The sequence below is a fragment of the Panthera uncia genome, assembly GCF_023721935.1.
Source record: "Panthera uncia isolate 11264 chromosome A3 unlocalized genomic scaffold, Puncia_PCG_1.0 HiC_scaffold_11, whole genome shotgun sequence".
Classification (NCBI taxonomy): domain Eukaryota; kingdom Metazoa; phylum Chordata; class Mammalia; order Carnivora; family Felidae; genus Panthera; species Panthera uncia.
Genome location: NW_026057578.1, coordinates 44,178,829 through 44,202,365, shown reverse-complemented (window position 1 = coordinate 44,202,365; position 23,537 = coordinate 44,178,829). Strand labels below are relative to the sequence as shown.

Genomic DNA, 23,537 nt, shown 5'->3' with positions numbered 1-23,537 from the left:
CAGTTGTATAAAAATAAATGTTTCCACAGCTGGTGGGAAAAGACTAGACAAGCAGCGTCCTGGTGTGGACTCCCTCAGACGCAGACCTTGAGTCAAGGATTCCAGTATAATTATTTACTTGGAAGTTGAATGAGAAAAGAGGTACAGGGGGTAGGGATGTAAGACAGGGAAGCAGAAGCTGCTCCAGGAGTGCAAATTTCCTGGCACTTCCAGCCTGCCTCTTGCATGGGGCAGAGTGGCCTCCGACAGTTCTGGCAAATCCTACAGACACACAGGTGAAGACTGCAGCACATGGAAGTTGTCCAGAGCATAATCACACACACATGCACGCACACACACACACACACACACACCCCTGAGGTAAATGGATGGGCCACTGAGAACTCATTAAAGTGATAACTCATTACATAATGTGTTAAAGTGAAGAAAACTGATCATGTATCCAGTGTCATAGACACACCATTGGAGTTTACAGTCAAAGCCATCCAAGATAAAAAGACACCTTGCCACAGAGAGTGCGCTAGGGCTGGGTTCTGGGTCCATCTGCCCCTGATGAGCTTTACAACCTTGCATGAGCTTGGACAGGTATAAAAAGGAAACATTGTCACCCATCCTAGTCTCCTATGTCAAGTTATGGGGATAAAATGAGATAATATATTTGACAATCCTTTGAAAAGTAAAAAGTACTAAACAAAATACAACATATAAGGCACAATGATGTGTGCTCATTTGAAACAAGAATTTTAGTTCATATTTTAGAGAAATTATATTTCTTTTAACTTGAGACTTTCATCAGAGAAACAATGAACAGTATAGATCATAGCACATTTAGAATTTTCTCTGGAGCCTCATTCTTTGTTGTTGTTGAAGGATGATGGCAGCAAAATGTGTTGATGACTCTTTTCTTACATATAATAAGCTGCTGATGATTTGTGAATCCATCCCTGAGTTATTTGGAAGCCTATAATAATGCTCCCTGATGACAATTTCATAATCATCTTTGTATCAGTGAACATAAAGCTGGATTTTCAAAAATAAACAAGGTGCAGAAGATAACAAGAGAAGTTTTCCTATTTCTTTTAGATAAATAAATTTAAGTAAAAATATTAAAGGTGGTAGAGAGGAGTAGGACTTCCTTTAGCTTCCATCTCTCTGTGGGCTTTATGGTGTATGTTTTAAAGTCCAGGGTTTGGGGCACCTGGGTGGCTCAGTCGGTTAAGCGTCTGACTTCAGCAGAGGTCATGATTTTGCGGTTTGTGGGGTCAAACCCTGCATCCAGCTCTGTGCTGACAGCTCAGACCCTGGAGTCTGCTTTAGATTCTGTGTCTCCCTCTCTCTCTGCCCCTCCCCCACTCACGCTTTTTGTCTCTCTCTCTCTCTCTCTCTCTCTCTCTCTCTCTGTCAAAAATAAATAAATATTTAAAAAAATAAAGTCTGGGGTTCAGCCTAAATTTTAAATTCTGTTCTCCCCATAAAGTTTCTAAAATAAGAATTTTTCATTCATTCTATGTATAGAATATCGGTAGCCTCAGGGCTATTCAGGAAAACACTGGAAAGGACTTTATCTTTTTAACTTGTTTTTTATAACAATAATAGTCACAGGCATATATAAAAACAACAAATTTTTTTGAGGATTTACTCTGCTTGGCACTGAGCTAAGCACATAATGTAGATTCTAACATTTAATCCTCCCAACAACTTTTTAGGTTAGATACTATTTATATCTACATTTTATAAATGAAAAAATCGAGCTATAAAGCCTATTTAATGCTGCCTTTGAGAAGAATTTATGCACTTGAAAGTGAAAGACAACTTATGGTTCAGCATTGTCTCATGCAGCAAAGTTCATCAGAACACTCCAGTATCTCTTTGCTGAGAAGCACAGGCAAGCCAGCCTTCACTATTAAAAAATAATGGCCTCAAATCTTTCTTTTGGGAAGAGTGTTGTTGTCAGTACAAAGAGGAAACACCTCTCCATCTGTGGCTCTGTAAGTTCTCTGTAATGAGTGTGAACATTCAGATAAGCTCCATACATCCATGTGCTTGGTTTCCCATCAAGGGCAAAAGATCAGCCAGAGAGACAACTGCCATTGTTGTACACTGACAAGTCCTTTGCCACCACCCAGTGTGTTCTTCTTCCTATTTTTAAACAATCTTAGTATCATCTTTCAGACATGACAAAGCAGAGCAATTCAAAATGCCCTGATTTTAATCTTGGAAGACTCAAGTAGGTGAAAGTCCAGTTGCAAAGAAATAACTATCACTAACAATGATGGTCAACATTTACTGAGCAGAGTCTGCTCAAGACAGAGTAAAGCCCTTGACATGAGTAATCTCAGTGAAACTTCACAACTCACCTATGTGGCAAGTATTAATATTATTCCTATTTTACAAAGGAAGAAACCCAGGCTTAGAGAAATGAATTAACATACTCTGCATCTATCTAAGAATGGAAACACTTTACCTGCAAAGATACCCAAAGATGCAGCAAGACCTCATCAAAATACCAAAGTCTGAGATTATTTAACTTTACTTCGTGAAGAACTTGATACAACAATATTTTAAAATCATTTTAAATCATATGGCTTGGGGCGCCCAAGTGGCCCAGTCGGTTAAGCGTCTGACTTTGGCTCATGTCATGATCTCGCGATCTGTGAGTTCGAGCCCCACGCCGGGCTCTGTGCTGATAGCTCAGAGCCTGGAGCCTGCTTCAGATTCTGTGTCTCTCTCTCTGCCCCTCCCCCACTCATGCTCTGTTTCTCTCTGTCTCAAAAATAAATAAACGTTAAAAAAATTAAATCATATGGCTAGAAATAATTTAAGCAAGTTAAAAATGACTACTTGCAATAGACCCATAATATATAATAGTTTGTCAAAGACACAAACACAAAAGCACTGATGGGTGGGATTAAAACTTAAAAGCATATGGAACTTCTCAAGTTATTGACTTGAAAAAAACATTATATTTTGGTGTGTGTGTGTGTGTGTGTGTGTGTGTGTGTAAAATGCTGAAATACTACCAATTATTTCACAACGAACATTCTGAATTTGGGGAACCTTAAGCTATAGGGCCATCATGTCAAACTATACCTGTGCACTTCCGACCATCTGTGCTCACAGATATGTGCACTGGATTTCATTAACCATGGGAACCATACCTCAAAGGGGACTGGAAAAGGAGATATCAAAGAAGCCATCTAGTCCCATCACTCATCAAAAGGCACAGTTGTGTAGAAGGCATGGATTTAATTCCTGACCTGTTACTGTGATAGCCACTGTACCTTCACTTCCTTTAGTGCTTAGCTCTGGAGGTGGTTGCAGAACATCATCAGGATGTGGAACGCAGAGTCCATGGAAGGGCCCCAAGTCAAAGCACTCATGCAGAAGCTGCATGTTCACTCTTGAGCACACACTCATGAACCCGACAGCTACACCTTCCACCTGAAACATCCAAAACATCTCATTACTCTATCAGACTGCAAATGAATTCTCATCATGAAACTGCCATGAGCCCACAGCACATCGGGACAGTTGGTAACTTGGCAGGCACTTTGAAATATTTAAGGAAGCGAGAAGTATCTTTCTTTAGAAGCTCTAGTGTCTAGAACAATGCATGGCCCCCACAATGTGCTCCAAAAAAACATCCAATGAATGACCACTGTGGACAATCGTAGAATGGATACGTAACTTCAGGAAGTTGCTAGAGTTCTTGAGGGAAAGAACATGTACCCTCTTTGCCTAGGGAGTGCCCCCAACCTGCCCCATATCCTTTTTATTATGCCACTGCAAGCCCAGCCTTCCTGTCCACTTTCTTCCCCTCCACAATGCACAGTCTTGGTAAGATTAGCCATTGTTCCAGTGTCCATCCAATTGACCCTTGATTTAGAGATGTTCATGGTCACCTACTCTTTATCAGACTGGAACTTTGATTTTCTTGAATTTATTCATTTATTTGGCTCGATGGTCTCATGGGGAGGAGACTCAAGGCCAGAGGTTTGGTGGGGATGTTTAAGTGAGGTAAACTTGCAACACTGGTTCACCGTGTGGGTCTGATTTGCAAATACATCACCTCCTAGCATCCTAACAGATAACTAGTTCTTAACCTTGGTCTCATGATTTTAGGCCTCTGATAAGGAGTATACAGATGGGAAGATAAGTGTGACAATGTGATATAACAAGAAATACATATTTGGTCTTCATCCCTGGTTCCTGGTACAAAGCCCCTAAAACACTTGTAATTTCCTGAGAGAAGGGTCTTTTGTTTTTCCTAATAAGCTCCTTTCAGTAATACCTGTTTATGCTAATGAGGTGACTCCTGGAGACCAGGAGCTGATTGTCAGAAAAAACAAGTATGTGACTGATTAGAGGGTTGGAACTTTCAGCCCCACCCTCTGACCTCTGGAGAGGGGAGAGTGGCTCCAGATTGAGTTCAGTCACCAATGGCCAATGGTATATATAATCAATCATTAAGGGAACCGCCATAAAAACCCCTACACAGTGGGAATCAGGAGTTTCTGGGCTGGTGAACACATAGAAGTGCTGGGAGTTGACATGCTCAGAGATGACATAGAAACTCAGGGCTCTTTCCCCTGCACCTTGCTGTATGCGTCTCTTCCATCTGGCTGTTCCTGAGCTGTATCCTTTATAACAAACTGGAAATAGTAAGTAAAGTCTTTCCCTGAGTTCTTTGAGCCATTCTAGCAAATTACTGACCCCAAGGAAGGGGGTGTGGGAACCCCTAATTAATAGCCAGACAGTTAGAAGTCCAGGTGACACCCCGGGACTTGTGACTGGCATCTGAAGTGGAGGCAGTCTTGCGGGCCTGAGACCTTACCCCGTGAGGTCCACACCAACTCCACATAATGTCAGAATTGAATTATAGGACACCCACTCAGTATCTAGGGAGATGAAAAATTGGTTGGTGTAAGCAAAACCCTACATATTTGGTATTCGAAGTGTTATGAGTCGAGAAAACAAGTTATCTCCTTTTTACAAAATTTTTTAAAATGTTTATTCATTTTTTGAGAGAGAGACAGCACGAGTAGGGGAGGGGCAGAGAGAGAGGGAGACACGGAATCCAAAGCAGGCTCCAGGCTCTGAGTTGTCAGCACAGAGCCCAATACAGGGCTCAAACCCACAAACTAACTGCGAGATCATGACCTGAGCAGAAGTCAGCCCCTTAACCAACTGAGCCACCCAGGTGCCCTGAGAAAACAAGTTATCTCCTAATGAGTAATTAGCTGATCTGCACCTATTATTGGTACAGATACAAATTAAAGAAATTTAATTCTATCACAGTCTGCATTCAGATATATGACTGAAATTCTTTACGAGGTCCCTTCGATAATTCTGAATGTCATACTTCCCTGCAAGAAAAGCATTTAAAATTTTAAAAGAAAACAAGAGAGAATGCATAGTTCTTTAGTTAACTAATCCTTCTATGATAATTATTGTGTCATATATATATATATATATATATATATATACACACATACACACACATACATAAACATATATATATATCAAATTGCCATGTTTTACGTCTTAAACTTATACAATGTTATGTATCAATTATATCTCAATAAAATTAGAAAAAAGAGAAAACTAAATTGTACATAAATAACTCCTCCTATTAACTATTACGTGGGTTTTAAGCAAATTCTGGCTGACTGATGAGACTGACAGGTCTTGTAGAAACCAGCATTATTAGGTCCTACCCTTCAAGCACTTAGGCTGTATTTCTTGAGACAACCATTCCAGGCAGGAAGCAGAACTCATCATAGGCATTCCCTAGTCCCAAGAATGTAGCATCTTCCCATAAATGTCAGAGAAAATGGTTAATATTTTAACCTACTGAAGCACAAAAGTAAGCTACAACAATGCTCAGTCTTCTACATGACGCACAGAAAAAATTAGGCATTAAACTATTTGTTCTCAAATGTGTCTTCTAGTTGAAAGTCATTTGTTTTCAAACATGTGTTTGAAAAATAAATGTGACTGCCTTTGTTTTCTCCCTAATGCTGAAATACAAGAGAAATTCTTAAAAATTAATTTTTCCATGCATACTCCTTTCTTTAGAGCTGCCCCCCCCCACAATGATACTAGCTGTACAAGGCTAGATTTACACAGCTGTCTTATAAAGCCATCGACACTTTAATAAAAGTCCAAAATAAACATTTTAATTTTTTTCCCAAATAACAAGTGATTGTTTGTCTTGTTTGCACTCATGAACAAAGGCTGCATAGCCACAGTTGTCTGGCTTCTCTGTAATTTTAGGCCCAAGACTCAGCAGACGCTGATTAACCAATCCATCTACCATATGTGCAGAAAGAGACGGCCAGCCTCACTCTCGGCAGGGAAAATTGGCATCCATCTTGGTTCACATGGAGATGTCCTTCTAATCTACAGCCACGCTGGCGCAATGAAACTTCGATGGCCTAAAATACCTTTTGCTGGCTTCACGGCGAGCTGCATGTGCATGATAAGAATGTATTATTTATAAGACTGCTGTTAGTAATGAGCTATTACACTAATGGCTCATTGTGTTTGGAATTTGATTTCAAATGGCATGGATCACACATTCTGATGAAAATGAGAAAAAATATGTTTTGCCATTAGGAACAAAGATGTAACGTTCTCCAATTCTACAACCTGTTATACTCCCATCATTCATCCCGGGTTGTGACAATTCACAAAAGTTCACAATTATGAACCACGACCGAGCAAGGACATATTGTGGAAATGTCTGCTCTTTCCTTTGAGTTTCTTTCAAATAACTAGTCAGATTTGATAAACACCATTCTCAAATATGAATTTGTGGGAGTATTCAAATGCATCTTTGTGAGTTTGTGTTTTCTGGAAAAATAGATTCAGCGAACTTTCTTTACTTGAACCATGAAAAGCCATTGATTATTGACTGCTATCAATCCTCCAGGTGACAGAGGTCACTTTCCACCACAAAGGTGTCTTCAATTATCTCATACGAAGGGAGAAAAACTGAAAGTTTTGTTTATTGTTTTTGTTTTTCCTGTGAGGATATACACGATGATACATGAAGCTCTGACTTCTAGAAACTCCAATGTGCAGTGGCCTTCTCTTCACAAGCAAGTCCATTAGAGACATGTGTGCACTGTACCATTCATGCTTGCTTCTAAAAAGCCCTATGGTCACTCATCCCTTTTGGGTGACAGTACTTCAGAGGGAGGGTGCCCTTACTGTGACCACTGCCAGCTTTGATCTCCTCTGCCTGATGCCAACGGCAGGGCTGAGCTGGCAGGCTCTGCCCACCTGCAGGTCAGTGGCGCCTACTCGGACCACTGCTGTCCATGCTGTGGATGATGCCAAAGCAGACGTTCTGCCCATCTGTCTCTAGGAGCCGCCCTTGGCCTCCAACCACCCTTCCCTGAAATCTCAGTTTGGAGTAAACACCAGATGTCAAGGTAAGCCAGGATAAAGTTATGAAAGGCAACTTGCAGCAAAGTGAACTCAAAACTCCTCGAAAGTAGCTATCAAGCCAAAGAAAGCTGCACAGTTAAAAACCTTTAGTCCAGAGTTTCCTACATGGCACAACCATAGCTCCCAGGTATTCTATGCACATGGCCTGTAACCACCATGGGCTGGTGTGGAAAGGGACAGACTTGATGCACTCTGTTCTGTTAACTCTAGTCAATTGTAGTTACACACAAGCATGCTGTGCTGCTCGTAAATTCTCAATTAGCAACCGGGGGCAAAAGCCCCAATTTATCATTTGCCAATCTCTGTGGTGCAAATATTCCCATGGTGGCCAATTTTTAAAATGTTTTCTCTCTTCCTTCCTTCCTTCCTTCCTTCCTTCCTTCCTTCCTTCCCTCCCTCTTTCCTTCCTTCCTTCCTTCCTTCCTTCCTTCCTTCCTTCCTTCCTCTCTCTCTCTTTCTTTTGAGAGGGGGAGAGAGAGAGAGACGGGGAGGGGCAGAGAGAGAGAATCCCAAGCAGGCTCCACACTATCATTGTAGAGCCTGATGTGGAGCTCGAATTCTCAACTGTGAGATCACGACCTAAGCTGAAATCAAGAGCTGGATGCTTAACCAACTGAGCCACCCAGGCACCGTCCCCCCCCCCCCCCCCCCCCGCCTCCATTGTGACCAATTTTAAGCCACCAATGTGATGTCATTGAACAGGAAGTTGGGAAAAGATGCTCAGTAGCCACTATTATATAGTATTTCTACCAGAGAGACCCTAGACATAAGTAATCTCAAGACCAAAGACAATAAAATAATTAGGAAGTGGTGAGTGTTGAGTAGTTATTAACTTTGTTTTTTAGTGTAACTTATTACATTGAAATTTTATATTATTTAATTTTTAATAATGCCTGTGTTTAACAACCAGTTTAAAAAAACTTCTTGAAGATTTAACACTTGGCTCTTGTAAGCCAGAATGAACTAGTTCCCATATACCACTGCCTGCAGGGCCAGCAGAAGGAAGTCCAGGTGGTTGGGAGAAGGGTCCAGGAAGCAGGTGGGCAGGGAGTAACAGCACTAATCTTGAACTCAGAAAAGCTTAAGACACCAGATATGGCTCAGTAGAGACTAGGGATGTGCTCCCAGATCCTAGGCTGGCTTCCTCCTTGTGAGAGTCCTGCTTCTGCCCTTCCATTTAAAGATCGAGGTCCATGGTCTAATCTCCACAGAACATGAAGTGTCTGATGTCTGATATAATATGGCCTCTCAGAAACTGGGCTGGACTCCATTTGCCTCTTTAGAGACACCAAAGGATCCTTGCAGGGTTGGGACTGCAGTTTTCAGCCTGAAACTTTGCTCTGATGTTTACATGCACTGCAAATGTGTGACATGTGACTAGAGAGGGAAAGAATGTGGGGGTAGTTGCTGCAGCTGCTCTTCACAAGCCCTTACACAAATCAACAAGAGCCAAAGTATGGAAAGAGCCCAAATGTCCATCAACTGATGAATGGATGAAGAAGATGTGGTTTATATATACAGTGGAATACTACTTGGCGATGAGAAAGAATGAAATCTGGCCATTTGCAGCAACATGGATGGAGCTGGAGAGTGCTATGCTAAGTGAAATAAGTCAGGCAGAGAAAGACAGATACCATATGCTTTCACTCATATGTGGATCTTGAGAAGCTTAACAGAAGACCATAGGGGAAGGGAAGGGGGAAAAAATAGTTTCAAACAGAGAGGGAGACAAATCATAAGAGACTCTTAAATACAGAGAACAAACTAAGGGTTGACAGGGAGGTGCGGGGTGGGTGATGGGCATGGAGGAGGGCACTTGTTGGGATGAGCACTGGTGTTGCATGTAAGTGATGAATCATGGGAATCTACTCCCGAGGCCAAGAGCACACTGTATACACTGTATCTTAGCTAACTTGACAATAAATTATATTAAAAACAACAACAACAACAACAACAACAACAACAAAACAAATTATTTGGGTTGAAACTGGCACCTTAAAACCAAAGAATTAAAAGCCTTCTCCAGAGTGATGTCACCATCACAGTGGCATAAGGATGTCCATCATTTTTGTCCCCAAGCTCAATAGCAAACACTTGGCATCCATCCATGAACAAAAGGGCCTTTGAGGGAGCTCTGGGATCCAGCACCATACCCCAGGGACCTGGAAGAGTCTTGCCCACTGTTCATGAGGAAATAGGCAGACACACCTCGGTGTTCACTGTGAACCCTGTAAACTGCAAACTGGCTCCAGCCCATCTTGGCCATGGTCCAGAAGCCCTTGGAGAATAGGGACTTAGACAATCACTTACAGAGGAGAGAGTCTTTGTAAAAGTACAATTTCCAGAGAAGTTCCAGGACTCCACTGAAGCAAAAAAGTATGAGTTTGGATGTGCCGGAGTGAAAAAGAGGAACAGTTTGACCTTACCCATGTCACCCATCCCCCAATGAGGCACAGCTTAGGGGCATTAAAGATCTTCCTTGGCCCATGGTTTATCCAATGAGAAAAAGGGAGTAAGTGTGAGTAAGCACCCAGCCTCCCCAGCTGTGTGGGATGCTTCCAAAGGGGCTCATTTCTCTTTCACCTCATCCAGAGTACTTAATCAGGAGCTCCATGACTGGGGTGGGTTGGGGGGCAGAAAGAGGCTGGGGAGAGCAGCAAATAGTACTCTTGGAGAGCAATAAAGAGACACGGTTCCTAACTGCACTGTGAATTCCATCAAGAAGCCTGCCCACAAACTTCTGGGAATACCCTTCCCGCAAAACCCCTCAACTGGCTCACAAGCACTCCCAGCTCCCCTTGTGCCTCACCCACATGTCATCCCACCCCATGGCCAGTTCCTGTGCATGCTCCTGACAGCACCATGAGCAGACATTAGCAGATGGCTGGTGAGGACCACAGAAAAGCAGTCATATCTGTGGCCAGAGAGAGATGACAAACTTGAGCTGCTACCTTTGGCAAAGTAAAAGAAAGACTGTCAGCACTCAAGCCTGGTACTTTGCAAGATCCAGAGAATGCATACAAACTTAAGAAATGTGCCACAAAAGGGAGCAAGATGGGTGGAGCAGATGTATCCATAGAAGATCTAAGAACCCCTCAGGATCTCTAGCAGGGCTGACAGAGGTATGTCTCCTCTGAAGAAAGCAAACACTGGAGGAGGTAACCACTACTTCAAATGTGAAAACAGTAATGCAAAACTCCAAGAAACATGAGGAAATCAAGAAAGTGACATCACCAAAGGATCACAATAATTTTCCTGAACCAAACTCAAAGACATGGAGGTCTCTAACTTACCAGATAAAGAATTCAAAATAGCTGTTTTAAGGAAACTCAAAGAGCAGCAAAAAAGGAAGAAAACAAAACACAAAAAGAGAATTCAATGAAGTCAGGAAAATGATACACAAACAAAATAAGAAGTTTAACAAAGAGACAGAAATCATAGAAAAGAACCAAACAAACTCTAGAGCTGGAGAATGAAACAAAGAAAAGAACAATATGCAACAGAGATCATCAGCACCAGACTTGGCGAAGGAGAGGAAAGAACCCATGAGATTGAAGACAGGATCTCTGAAATTATCAGTTCAGAGAAAAACAAAGAAAAAAGAATGAAGGAAAAAAGGAAAGCCTATATAATCTGTAGGATATCATTAAAGGGACCAATTGGCAAATCACTTCAGTTCTAGAAGGAGAAAGAGGGAGAGGGGACAGAAAGATTTTTTAAGAAGTGATGGCTGAAAACATGCCAAATTTGAGTAAAGATTTGGATATCCAAAATAAACCTCTCAAAAATCAAAGACAAAGATGTAGCAAGAGATAAAAAGCTTATAACTTACAAGGAAACCTCCCTAAAGCTACCAGAGGACTTCTTAGCAGAAGCCTTACAGCCAGGGGAGAGGGAGATGATATATTAAAAGTGCTGAAAGAAAAAAAAACTGCCAACCAGAATACTTTACCTTCAAAGCTGTCCTTCCGAAATGAAGGCTAAAAGGAGACTTATTCAGATGGACAAAACACGAGGGAGTTCACCACTAGACCTGCTTTATAACAATACTGAAAGGAGTTCTTCAAAGCTGAAACAAACACAAATTAGTTGCATGAAACCATATGGAAATAAACAACACACTGGTAAAAGTAAGTATGTTGTCATATTCAGAATACTCATACTGTAATATAGTGGAATGTGAACCATTTAACTCCAGTAAAAAGGTTAAAGGAGAAAGTATTAAAACTAACTATAGCTCTAATAATTTATTAACGAATATACAATATACACACATACAGCTGGCAAACAGACACATGAAAAGATGTCCAACCTCACTAGTCATCAGGGAACAGCAAATCAAAACCACAGTGAACTATCACTTTATGCCTGTCAGAATGGCTAGAATCAAAAAGACAAGTAAAAATAGGGGGACAAAACACAAGAGGCTCATAAATATGGAGAACAAACTGAGGGTTACTGGAGGGGTTGCAGGAGGGGGGATGGGCTAAATGGATAAGGGGCACTAAGGAATCTATTCCTGAAATCATCGTTGCACCATATGCTAATTTGGATGTAAATTAAAAAAAATAAAAAATTAAAATTAAAAAAAAAGAAGAAATAACAAGTGTTGGTGAGGATGTGGAGAAAAAGGAGCCCTCGTGCACTGTTGACTGAAGTGCAGATTGGTACAGCCACCAAGGAAAACAGTATGGAGGTTCCTCAAAAAATGAAAAACAGAAATACCATATGATCCAGTAATTCCACTACTGGGCATTTACCCAAAGAAAATGAAAACACTAATTCAAAAAGATGTACGCATCACTACGTTTATTACAGCATTATTTATAACAGCCAAGGTATGGAAGCAACCTGAGTGTCCATCAATAGACAAATGGATAAAGAATATATGGTATATATATACAATGGAATATTACTCTGCCATAAAAAAGAATGAGATCTTGCCATTTGTGACATGGATGAAACTAGAGATTATATTATGCTAAGTGAAATAAGTCAGACAGACAAAGATAAATACTGTACAATTTCACTTAAATGTGGAATCTAAAAAACAAGATAAATGAATAAACAAACAAAAAGCAAAAACAGACCCATAAATACAGACAACAAACTGAGGGTTGCCAGAGTGTGGGTAATGAACAAAATGGGTGAAGGGGAGTGGGAGGTACAGGCTTCCAGTCATGGAATGATTTAGACATAGGGATAAAATGTACAGCCAGGGAATATATAGTCAATGGTATTATGATAGCATAGTATGGTGACAGATGATAACTACACTTGCTGTCACCATAGCATAACATACAGACTTGTCCAATCATTATGTTGCACACCTGAAACTAATGTAACATGTGTCAACTATACTTCAATTAAAAAAAATGAGTACACAATGTAAAAAGAGGTAAGCTGTGATATCAAAAACATAAAGTGGGGGAGTTAAAGGGTAAAGTGTTACATATGATCAAAGTTAAGTTGTTAATAATGTAAAATATACTGCTAGAGCCAGAAGGCATTTTAGGTAAGTCTCATGGTAACCACAAAGCAAAAACCTATGGTAGATTCACAAAAGACAAACAAAAGGGAATCTAAGTATATCACTACAAAAATTCATCAACTTATAAAGGAAGACAGCAAGAGAGAAAGAAAGGAACAAGGATACTACAAAAAAAAAAAAAAAAAGCCAGAAAATAATCAAGAAGATGCATCAGTAAGTCCTTAAGCTATCAATAATTACTCGAAATATAAATGAATTGTAGTCTCCAATCAAAAGACATAAAGTGGTTGAATGAATAAGAAAGACTCAACTACATGCTGCCTAAAAGAGACTCACTTCAGCTTTAAGAAAACATACAGGCGCAAAGTGAAAAGAAGGAAAAAGATATTCCATGCAAGTGGAAACCAAGAGAGACCAGGGGTAGCTATACTTACACCAGACAAAAAGACTTTATGCCAAAAAAGAGTAACAAGAGACCAAGAAGGTCATTATATAAATGATAAAGGGGTTAATTTATCAAGAAGATATAACAATCATACATATATAAAAATTCAACATCAGACCACCTAAACATATTATGCGAATACTAAAAGATAAGAAGGGGAAAATAGGTGACAATAATAACAGTAGGGGACTTCAACACCCCCACTTTCAAAAATGGATGGAACATCCGGACAGAAAATCTACAAGGAAATGTTGGACTTAAACAATACTTTAGCCCAATGGACCTAACAGACATGCACAGAACATGCCATCCAACAGCAGCAGACTATACATTCTTCTCCAGCACACATAGAACATTCTCCAGGATTGATGATCATAAGTTAGTTCACAAAACAAGTCTTAGCACATTTAAGAAGACTGAAATCACACCAAGTATCTTTTCTGACCACATGTTATAAAACTAAAAGTCCATAGCATTTTGGACAATTCACAAATAAGTAGAAATTAAAAAACAAAACGAAACATTCCTGAATAACCGTGCAGTTGTTCCAAAGAAGAAGTTAAAAAGGAAATAAAAAATATCTTCAAACAAACAAAAATGGAAAGACAATATACCAAAACCTATCGGATGTTGAAAAAGCCATTCTAGGAGGTAGCTTTATAGCAATAAATGGCTATATCAAGAAAAAAAGATTGCAAATAAACAATTAAATTTATACCTCAAGAAACTTGGAAAAGGAGATCAAATTAAGTCCAAAGTTAGTAGAAGGTAGGAAATACAAATATCAGAGCAGAAATAAATGAAATAGGCTAGAAAAACAGTAGAAAATTTCAATGAAACTAAGAGTTGATTTTTGAAAAGTTAAACAAAATTGACAAACCTTCAGCTAGACTAAGAAAAAAAAAGAGGACTCAAAGTCAGAAATGAGGGCACGTAGGTGGCTCAGTTGGTTAAGTGTCCTACTCTTGATTTCAGCTCAGCTCATGATCTCACAGTTCATGGGTTTGAGCCCCACATCAGACTCTGCACTGACAGTGTGGATCCTGCTTGGGATTCTCTCTTTCTCTCCCTCTCTTCCTGCCCCCTTTCCACCTGTGTGCACATGTGCACTCTCTCTCTATAAATAAATAAATAAATAAATAAATAAACAAACAAACAAACATTAAAGAAAACAGAAATGAAACAGGAGACATTACAACTGGTAACAAAGAAATACAAAGGATCATAAGGATTACTATGAACAATTGTGTGGCAACAAATTGGACAACCTAGAATAAATGGATAAATTCTTAGAAACATACAACTTACCTAGACTGAATCATGAAGAAATAGAAAATATGAACAGACCAATAACAAGAGATTGAATCAGCAATCAAAAACCTCCTGACAAAGAAAAGCCCCAGACCAAATGGTTTCACTGGTAAATTCTACCAAATATTTAAAGAAGAATTGACACTGATCCTTCTCAAACTTTTCCAAAAAATTAAGATGAGGGAATACTCCCAAACTCATTTTATGAACCAAGCATTACCCTTATACCATAGCCAGGTAAGGACATTACAAGAAAAGAAAACTATAGACCAATATCCCTGATGGATACAGATACGAAATTCTCAACAAAATATTAGCAAACTGGACTCAACAGCACATTAAAAGGAACATACACCATGATCAAGCAGGACTTATTCCTGTGAGGCAAGGATGGTTCAACATACACAAATCAGTAATTGTGATAAACCACACTAATAGAAAAATAAAAATCATATGATCATCTCAATAGATGCAGAGAAAGCATCTGACAAAATATCACATCCCTTCATGATAAGAATGCTCAAAAAATAGAATACAGTAGAAAAATGTTTCAATTAAATAAAGGCCATTTATGACAAGCCCATAACTAATATCATACTCAACAGTGAATGGTTAAAAGCTTTTCCTTGAAGATCAGGCACAGGACAAGGGTGCCACTCCTATTCAACATAAAACTGGAAGTCCTTGCCAGAGAAATCAAGCAAGAAAAATAAATAAAAGGCATGTAAATTAGAAAGGAAGTAGTAAAACCGTCTGTTTGAAAATGATATGATCTTATATAGAGAAAACCCTAAAGACTCCACCAAAAAAACCGTTAGAACTGATAAACAAATGCAGGAAAGTTGCAGGATACAAAACCTATGTACAGAAATCAGTTGCATTTCTATACACTAACAATAATATACCTGAAAAAGAAACAAAGAAAATAAACCCATTTGCAATAGTATTAGAATTAATGTTGTTAAAATGTCCATACTACCCAAAGCCATCTCTAGATTCAGTGCAATCCCTATCAAAATTCCAATGGCACTTTTCACAGAAATAGAACAAACAGTCCGAAAATGTATATTGAACCACAAAAGACACCAAGTAGCCAGAGCAATCCTGAGAAAGAAGAACAAAGCTGGAGGCATCACACTTTCTGATTTCAAATCATATTACAAAGCTGTAATAATCAAACAGTATAATACCAGGATAAAAACAGACACAAAAGCAAGTGGAACAGAATCAAGAGCCCAGAAATAAACACTTGCATATACAGGCAACTAATATTAAATAAGGGAGCCAAGAGTACTCAATGCAGAAATGATTGTCTCTTCGACAAACACTGTTGGGAAAACTGGTATCTACATGCCGAAGAGTGAAATTGGACCCCTATCTCAGACCACTCCCAATGTATCAAATACTTAAACACAACACCTGAAACTGTATAACTCCTAGAAGAAAACATAGGGAAGAAGCTCCTTGACACTGTTCTTGGCAATAATTTTTTGGATATGACATCAAAATCACTAATAAAAAATATTAATAAGCAATAAAAACAAAAATTAGTAAGAAAGACTACACCAAACTAAAAAAGCTTATGCACAGCAAAAGGAACAATCAACACAATAAAAAGGTGATCTATACAATGGGAGAAAGTATTTTAAATCATATACTGGAATATCAGATAAGGGGTTAATATCCAAAATACATAAAGAACTCATACAACTCAACAGGGGAAAAATGACCCAATTTAAAAATGGACAGAGAACCTAAATAGACATTTATTCCAAAGAATACATACAAATGGCCAACAGGTACATGAAAAGAGGCTCAACCTCACTAATCATCAGGAGATGAAAGTCAAAACCACAATGAGATACCCCTTACACCTATTAGGAAGGCTATCATCAAAAAGACAAGAGATAGCAGGTGTTGGCAAGAATGTGGAGAAAAAGTAACCCTCCTGGACCACCTGGATGGCTCAGTAGGTAGAGTATGTGACTTGATCTCAAGGTTTGTGAGCTCAAGCCCTATGTTGGGTGCAGAGGTCACTTAAAAACAAAATATTTAAAAAAAAATGTAATCCCCATGCACTGTTGGTGGTAATGTAAACTGCTACAGCCAGAATGGAAAACAGTGTGCAGGTTTCTCAAAAAAGTAAAAATAGAACTGCCATATGACCTAGCAATCCCACTTTTGGGGGTATATCCAAAAGAAACAAAAACAGGATCTTGAACAGATATCTGCACTCCCATGTTCATTGTAGCATTATTCACAATAGCCAAAATATGGAAACAACTTAAGTTTCCTTCAACAGATGAATGAATTTTAAAATGTGGTATATATGCATACAATGGAATATTATTCGGCCACAAGAAAGTAGGAAACCCTGCCATTTGCAAGAACATGGGTGGACCGTGAAGGTATTATGCTAAGCCAAGTCAGAGAAAGGCAATATATTACACGATATCACTTAATATGGAATCTAGGGGCGCCTGGGTGGCTTGGTCGGTTAAGCGTCCGACTTCAGCTCAGGTCATGTTCTCACGGTCCGTGAGTTCGAGCCCCGCGTCAGGCTCTGTGCGGACAGTTCAGAGCCTGGAGCCTGTTTCAGATTCTGTGTCTCCCTCTCTCTCTGCCCCTCCCCTGTTCATGCTCTGTCTCTCTCTGTCTCAAAAATAAATAAACGTTAAAAAAAAAAAATGGAATCTAAAAAAGGAGAACACATAAAAACGGCAGAACTGTGGTTACCAGGGGTTAGGTGGTAAGTGAAATGGAAAGAAGTCAGTCAAAGGGCACAAAATTTCCAGTTATAAGATAAATAAGTTCTAGGGATCTAATGGACAGCATGATGATTATAATTAACAATATTGTATTATATACTTGAAAGTTGCTAAAAGAGTGGATCTTAAACATTTTCACCACAAGAAAGTACTGGTAATTATGTGACAATAAGGAGGTGTTAGCTAATGCTATGGTGGCAACTGTTTTGCAGTATATAAGTGTATCAACTCGACATGGTGTACATCTTTTTTTCTTTTAATGTTTATTTATTTTTGAGAGAGAGAGGTCACACACACATGCCACGGAGGGGCAGAGAGAGTGGGGCAGGAGGGTGGGGGGGACGGAAGATCCAAAGTGGGCTCTGTGCTGACAGCAGAGAGCCTGATATGGGGTTCTAATTCATGAACTGTGAGATCATGACCTGAGCTAAAGTCGGATGCTTAACTGACTAAGCCACCCAGGTGCCCAAAAATGGTGTACATCTTAAACTTACACAGTGGTATATGTCAATTATATCTCAATAAAGCTGGAACAAATAAATAAAAACCTCCAAAAAACAAATCCCTGACTAAACTGGGTTTGTCCATTTTGGTCATTCTAAGACCTGACTGGGGTCTGTGTGAATCATTACTTCTCAGTAGTTTGTTCTCATCATGTAAAGATGTAGTTTTCAAAATGGTGCTGCTGTGCCCAAATATTCCCTGACTCTTCCTTTTTCCATTAGCCTGAAGCTATAGGTTGAATGAAAATATACAAAAGCAAGTCCTTAAAGGAAAATGCAAAAAACTAAAGATGGAAAAAAAAAAAACAAAAAACCTTTTCAATGGGGAAGAAATAAATATTAGGGACTACTACCTCAGAATCTAACTTTAGGGCCAGTTCTCACCTTAAGAAACTAATGCCTTTATCTCTCGAAGGTCATCCTGTTTTCCATCATGTAGATAAATGTTTCACCACCTTGACTGCACACTGGAACCACATGGGGAGCTTTTTAGAAAGACCCCAAAAGATTGGTCTACTTCGTCTAAGTACATGGTAGCATCAGGATTTTTAATTGAGATATAATTCACCTACCATAAAAGTAAACCTTAAATCAGTATATATATTTGGTGGCTTTTAGTATATTCACAAATGTGCACACCTTCACCCACTAATTCCAAAATATTTTCATCTCCTGCACCCCTGCAAAAAACTCCATACCCTTTATTAGTTATTCCCCATCTACCTCTTTCTCCAGCCACTAATCTAGTTTCTGTCTCTAGGGACTTGCTTATTCTAGGCTTTCATATAAATGGAATCATATAATAGTGCTCTTTGATGTCTGGCTGCTTTTACCTAGTGTAATGTTTTCAAGGTTCAAACATGTTATAGCATGCATCAGTACTTCATTCCCTTTGATTTCCTAATAATATTCCATTGTATGGCTATACCACCTTTTGTCTGTTTATTCATTCATCAACAAGCAAATGGACGTTTGGGTTGTTTCCACTTTTTTGGTTATTATGCATAATGCTGCTATGAATGTTTATGTACATGTTTTTGTGTGGACATGTATTTTCAGTTCTAGGAGTGGAACTGCTGGGTCAAATGGTAATTCTATGTTTAACTTTTTGAGAAAACGCCAGATTATTTTCCAAAGTGGCTACACCATTTTATAATGCCACCAGCAATGTATGAGATGGCACCTTCTCCACATCCTCACCAACGCTTGTTATTGTCCTTCTCTTTTATTATAACCATCCCAGCAAGTGTGAAATGGTATCTCATTGTGGTTTTGATTTGTAGTTTCCTAATGACTAATGAGTGTCATTTCATGAGCTTATTGGCCATTTGTATATCTTTGTTGGAGAAATGGCTATTCAAATCCTTTGCCCACATTTTATTTGGATTATTTGTCTCTTTATTGCCATATGAGTTCTTTATATATTCTGGATATAAGTTTATTGTCATGTGAACAGTCTAAAAGCATCCCCATCAGGATCACCTGATTCTGATCAGGTGATTTTCATACAAACTGAGCTTGAGAACTACTGATGCAGAAACAAACCTCCAACAGATCATGTTATCAGAATAAAAGAATTTTTGATTCCAAGTTTTCCAAGAAAAGTAATATTCTTTAAATAGCTCTTAAGTTTTGTCAAATAGAGAAATTAATGTATGAAGAATCCCTGAACAATCATCCTAGAAGTAAAACTGCTAAATTCCCACCTTCGAATGCTTTTCCATAAACTGGCCACTTGAAAAAAAAGCTAATTTGTGGTCATCTTTGCCTGAAACTTGGGATTCTATGAATGAAATATTCAGTTATAGAGCTGGACATGCAAGGGTTTTATCCATGTCTGCTAATTACGATATGCAAAAGAGAACACAAAAACTCATTCAGACTAAGATTATCTTGTTGTCAAAAGCAATCTTCAGTCCAAGCTTACATAAACCACGTTTACAGGCCTTTACAAAAATTGTCCTCTAGATTTCTCATGCGATACAAAGGGAACATTTTAGCTCACATTTGAATTGCTTTCTTTTCTTGATTCCTAAAACTAGCAACAAAAGCCTGACCTTGTGAGATCCCTGTACACAAGTCAATAATAAGACATTTGCAGGGGAGCTCCATTCCTTTAAAACAGACTTCTCAAACATGGTCCCTAAACCGGCAGCATCAATATCACCCATGAACTACTGAGATGTACACATTCCCAGGCCCATCCCAAATCTACTAGATCATGTTGAGCGTGAGTCCCAGTAATCTGTGTTCTAATCACTCCAAGAGTTATTTCAATGCATGCTCAAGCTTCAGTACTTACTTCTTTAGAATACTTTCCTCACATTTCTCATACACACATAAAGCGGCTGCCATTGGTTAAGACCCTATCCTTCCTAAAGCTGAACAGTCACCACACACTCCCTAATTACCCTGAGGCACTCAGAGTCCCAATTTTGTTGTGTCAATTTCTCCATAGCACAGAGCAGACCCCATGAATATCCCAATTTCAGCACTTTCAGCTCCTAAGAATGTCCAAAGCTTCAGATGGAGTGGCATGAGGTAGAAAGCTATCACAATATTTTTGGCTTTAGGAAGGCCTAAATGTTTCAATATTTTTCAGGAAGGCCTATTTTCAACAGGCTCGCACCAACATGAAGGCCTAAAGATACCTCAATACACTTAATGTTTCGCTATCAGAACTAGGATTTAAATCCTAGTTATCAAATCTTGTGGGTGCACATTCAGAGAAGAAAGCCACAACTAGCTAAATTTCTGTAAGGGCGGAGTGTCCCTCCACGAATGCCTCCAGCGTCAGGGCAAGGATGAGGGACAATCTCACAAGGTGCAGGGTTGCTCACGGCAGCTGCCCCAGGCACCAGGTCAGCCTGCTCTCCACTTTGAGCTGAGATGTGCTAAAGCTAGCTAGCTTGCCAGCTCTCTTCTGTGTCTCTTCTCCTCACTTCTGTTGGGTGTAGACTTCAGGTCTACAGCTGGCAAACCACAGGGGGTGGGTTCCATCTTCCTTTACTCCCATTCCTACCTCCCATCTCAGTAAAGCCTTCCAGGATGGATGCTATGGAATTAGGACATTTGTGGAGCATGTTCTGAATCAGTGATCACCACTGACGTGCTCACAGGGCCAGGCTGGTACAATGGTGGGCTCGAGGACACCTGCGTTGTCTACAGCAGCTGCTCCAAAGCTGCTCCAAAGCTCCATCTCACTGGGGACCTGCAGAAGAGCAGGCCCAACAGCAGGCCTTCTGATTTTTCTAGAGAAGCTAGAAATTCCAACTGTTATGTACACTTTCTTAATTTGTAAATGCTAGCCACTAATAAAACAAAACTTACTCATCTACAACCTAAATCAAATCATGAGAAAACACTGGACAAATCCAAATTGAGAGATGTTGCACAAAATAACTGATGTGTGCTCTTCATAACTGTCACTGTCATGAAAAACAAAGGCAAACTAGAGAGTTCCAGATTACAAGAGACCGAAGACATGGGACACCTGAATGCAAAAAATGATGTGGATTTACTTCTGCTCTAAAGGACTGTCTGTAAAATCTGAATAAGGTCTGTAGATTAGATAATAGGAGTGTAGGAATCATGTTCAATCCTGACCTCTGTACTACAGTTACATAAGAGAACATTCTTGTTTTTAGGAAATAACCATGGAAGTATTTAGTGGTAAAGGGGCATTACATCCACAACTTATTTTTAAAAGTTTCAGAAAAACATAAACGTAAAGAGTTCTTAAATAATATATATGTATAATATTTATATTTTTATATAATTATATTTATAATATAACATAAGTAATACAAATATATATGTTTATATATTAAAAGAGAGAAATACATAGAAAAAGCAAGCAAAGAGAATGATAAAGCAAATGTGGTAAAATGTTACCATTTAGGGAACTTGGGTGCTTACAAGTTTTCTGTAAGTGTGAAATTTTGCCAGAACAAAAAGTTAAAAAAAATATTACTTTCCAAGTCAAACAAAATCCATGTGTCAGCAGGATGCTGGTCTGTGATCTCTGGCCTCTGGGATCTTGGGGTCTCAGAAATCCCCCTCAGACACCCTCAAGAATCTCTCCCTTTCACCCTAACTCCCATCTCTACCTTCAGGAGCAGGGCAAAGAACGCACAGCAGCCTGGCATCTGGAAGCATCTCACAAAAACCTAAAACTAAAGCTAGGTCACACTGGGAAGGAGGGTGATGTCACAGCTCAGAAGCGAGCCTGGCCTTGGAAGCAGGGAGGGGATGGTAGCTGTAGGGGTGTAGGGCAAAACCAGAAGCAATGTGCTTATTTCTCTCATTTCTCTTAGTAAGCGTAACCCAGGCAGATAAATCACCAACCTCACACACAACAGCATGATTCTCTTCATCTTGGGCCTCGATTAGTTCAGCCAGGAAGTACTCGCCGTAAGTTTCCTTCAGAATGGTGTCATGGCGCAAAAATATCGGCATGAGATCATCATGATCTTCTACCCTGTTTAATGAAAAGGCTTAATTAATTTCAGTGTTCCTTCCTTCAGCGGAGCACCTACTATGTGCCAGACCGTGTTCTAAATGCCAGGGACACAGCAACATGCTCATGACATGAACTTGCATTCTTACAGGAGAAACAGAATGAAACTATAGCAAATACAACACTTCAAAGATTTCAAACAATGGTAACTGCTCTGGGAGGGAGAGTGAAAGGTTAAGTGGTCAGGGAAGACCTCTCCAAGGAGGGACATCTGCGCTGAGACCTGGATAAAGAAAAGGGAAGAGAGCTATGTCAAGAGAACTGAGGGTGGAAAATTCTAGTCAGAGGGAACACACTCAGCATATTTGGGTATGGAATGTGGGGCATCATTTGTTCTGAGACAAAGGACAAAAAGCTAGGAACAGCATTTCCTACATGTGTTCCAAAGGACACTACTTCTATGACATTGTCCCTAGCATCCCCTTCTTCCTCCCAAAAGAATTCAACTGTCTAAAGACAATTTCCTAGTATAGGTGCCCTCTGGAGTGTCACAGTTATATATTAGAGACTGAGAAGTACTAGAATAAATATGAATATTTAACCTTGTTTATGCATTTACCCAACATGGACCCATGGTACCCTTTACGCTTATCAATGGGGAACAGAAACCATGGTACTCACCAGCCCTTCTGACACAGAGGAAGTTCCAGCAGCTCCCCCACCATTTGGCAGGGTTCTAGGGCTGGTTCCTTTATATTCTAGTTGCCCTTAAAAAAATTTTTTTAATGTTTATTTTTGAGAGAGAGAGACTCAAGTGGGGGAGGGGCAGAAAAAGGGAGACACAGAATCCGAAGCAGGTTCCAGGCTCTGAGCTGTCAGCACAGAGCCCGACATGGGGCTTGAACCCATGGACCACGAGATTATGACCTGAGCTGAAGTCGGATGCTCAACCAACTGAGCCACCCAGGCACCCCCCTCTAGTTGCCCTTTTAAATCGAGGCTTTTTTTTCAGTGCCCCACAGCAGATGAGTCTGCACATGGTCCCTAGGTAATATCCCTGACCACTGCAGTACACAGCATCCAGGGTGGGGGTTCCCTTCATTCC

The 23,537-nt window shown here is 39.7% G+C and overlaps 1 protein-coding gene across 4 annotated transcripts in view; it reads right to left on the bottom strand.

Moving 5' to 3' along the window:
• The window catches only part of CFAP61 (cilia and flagella associated protein 61), a 280,634-nt gene that overhangs the window by 221,394 nt on the left and 35,703 nt on the right, over window positions 1-23,537 (bottom strand). For all 4 annotated transcript variants that reach the window (XR_007461949.1, XM_049650101.1, XM_049650103.1 and 1 more), the window contains exons 7-8: window positions 22,321-22,453; window positions 3,282-3,441 (exon numbers count right to left, since the gene is read on the bottom strand). Coding sequence is in view for 3 of the 4 variants with exons in the window: in XM_049650101.1 (XP_049506058.1) it covers window positions 3,282-3,441; window positions 22,321-22,453 (293 nt within the window). In the remaining variant the exon portion in view is untranslated. The remainder of the gene's footprint in view (window positions 1-3,281; window positions 3,442-22,320; window positions 22,454-23,537) is intronic.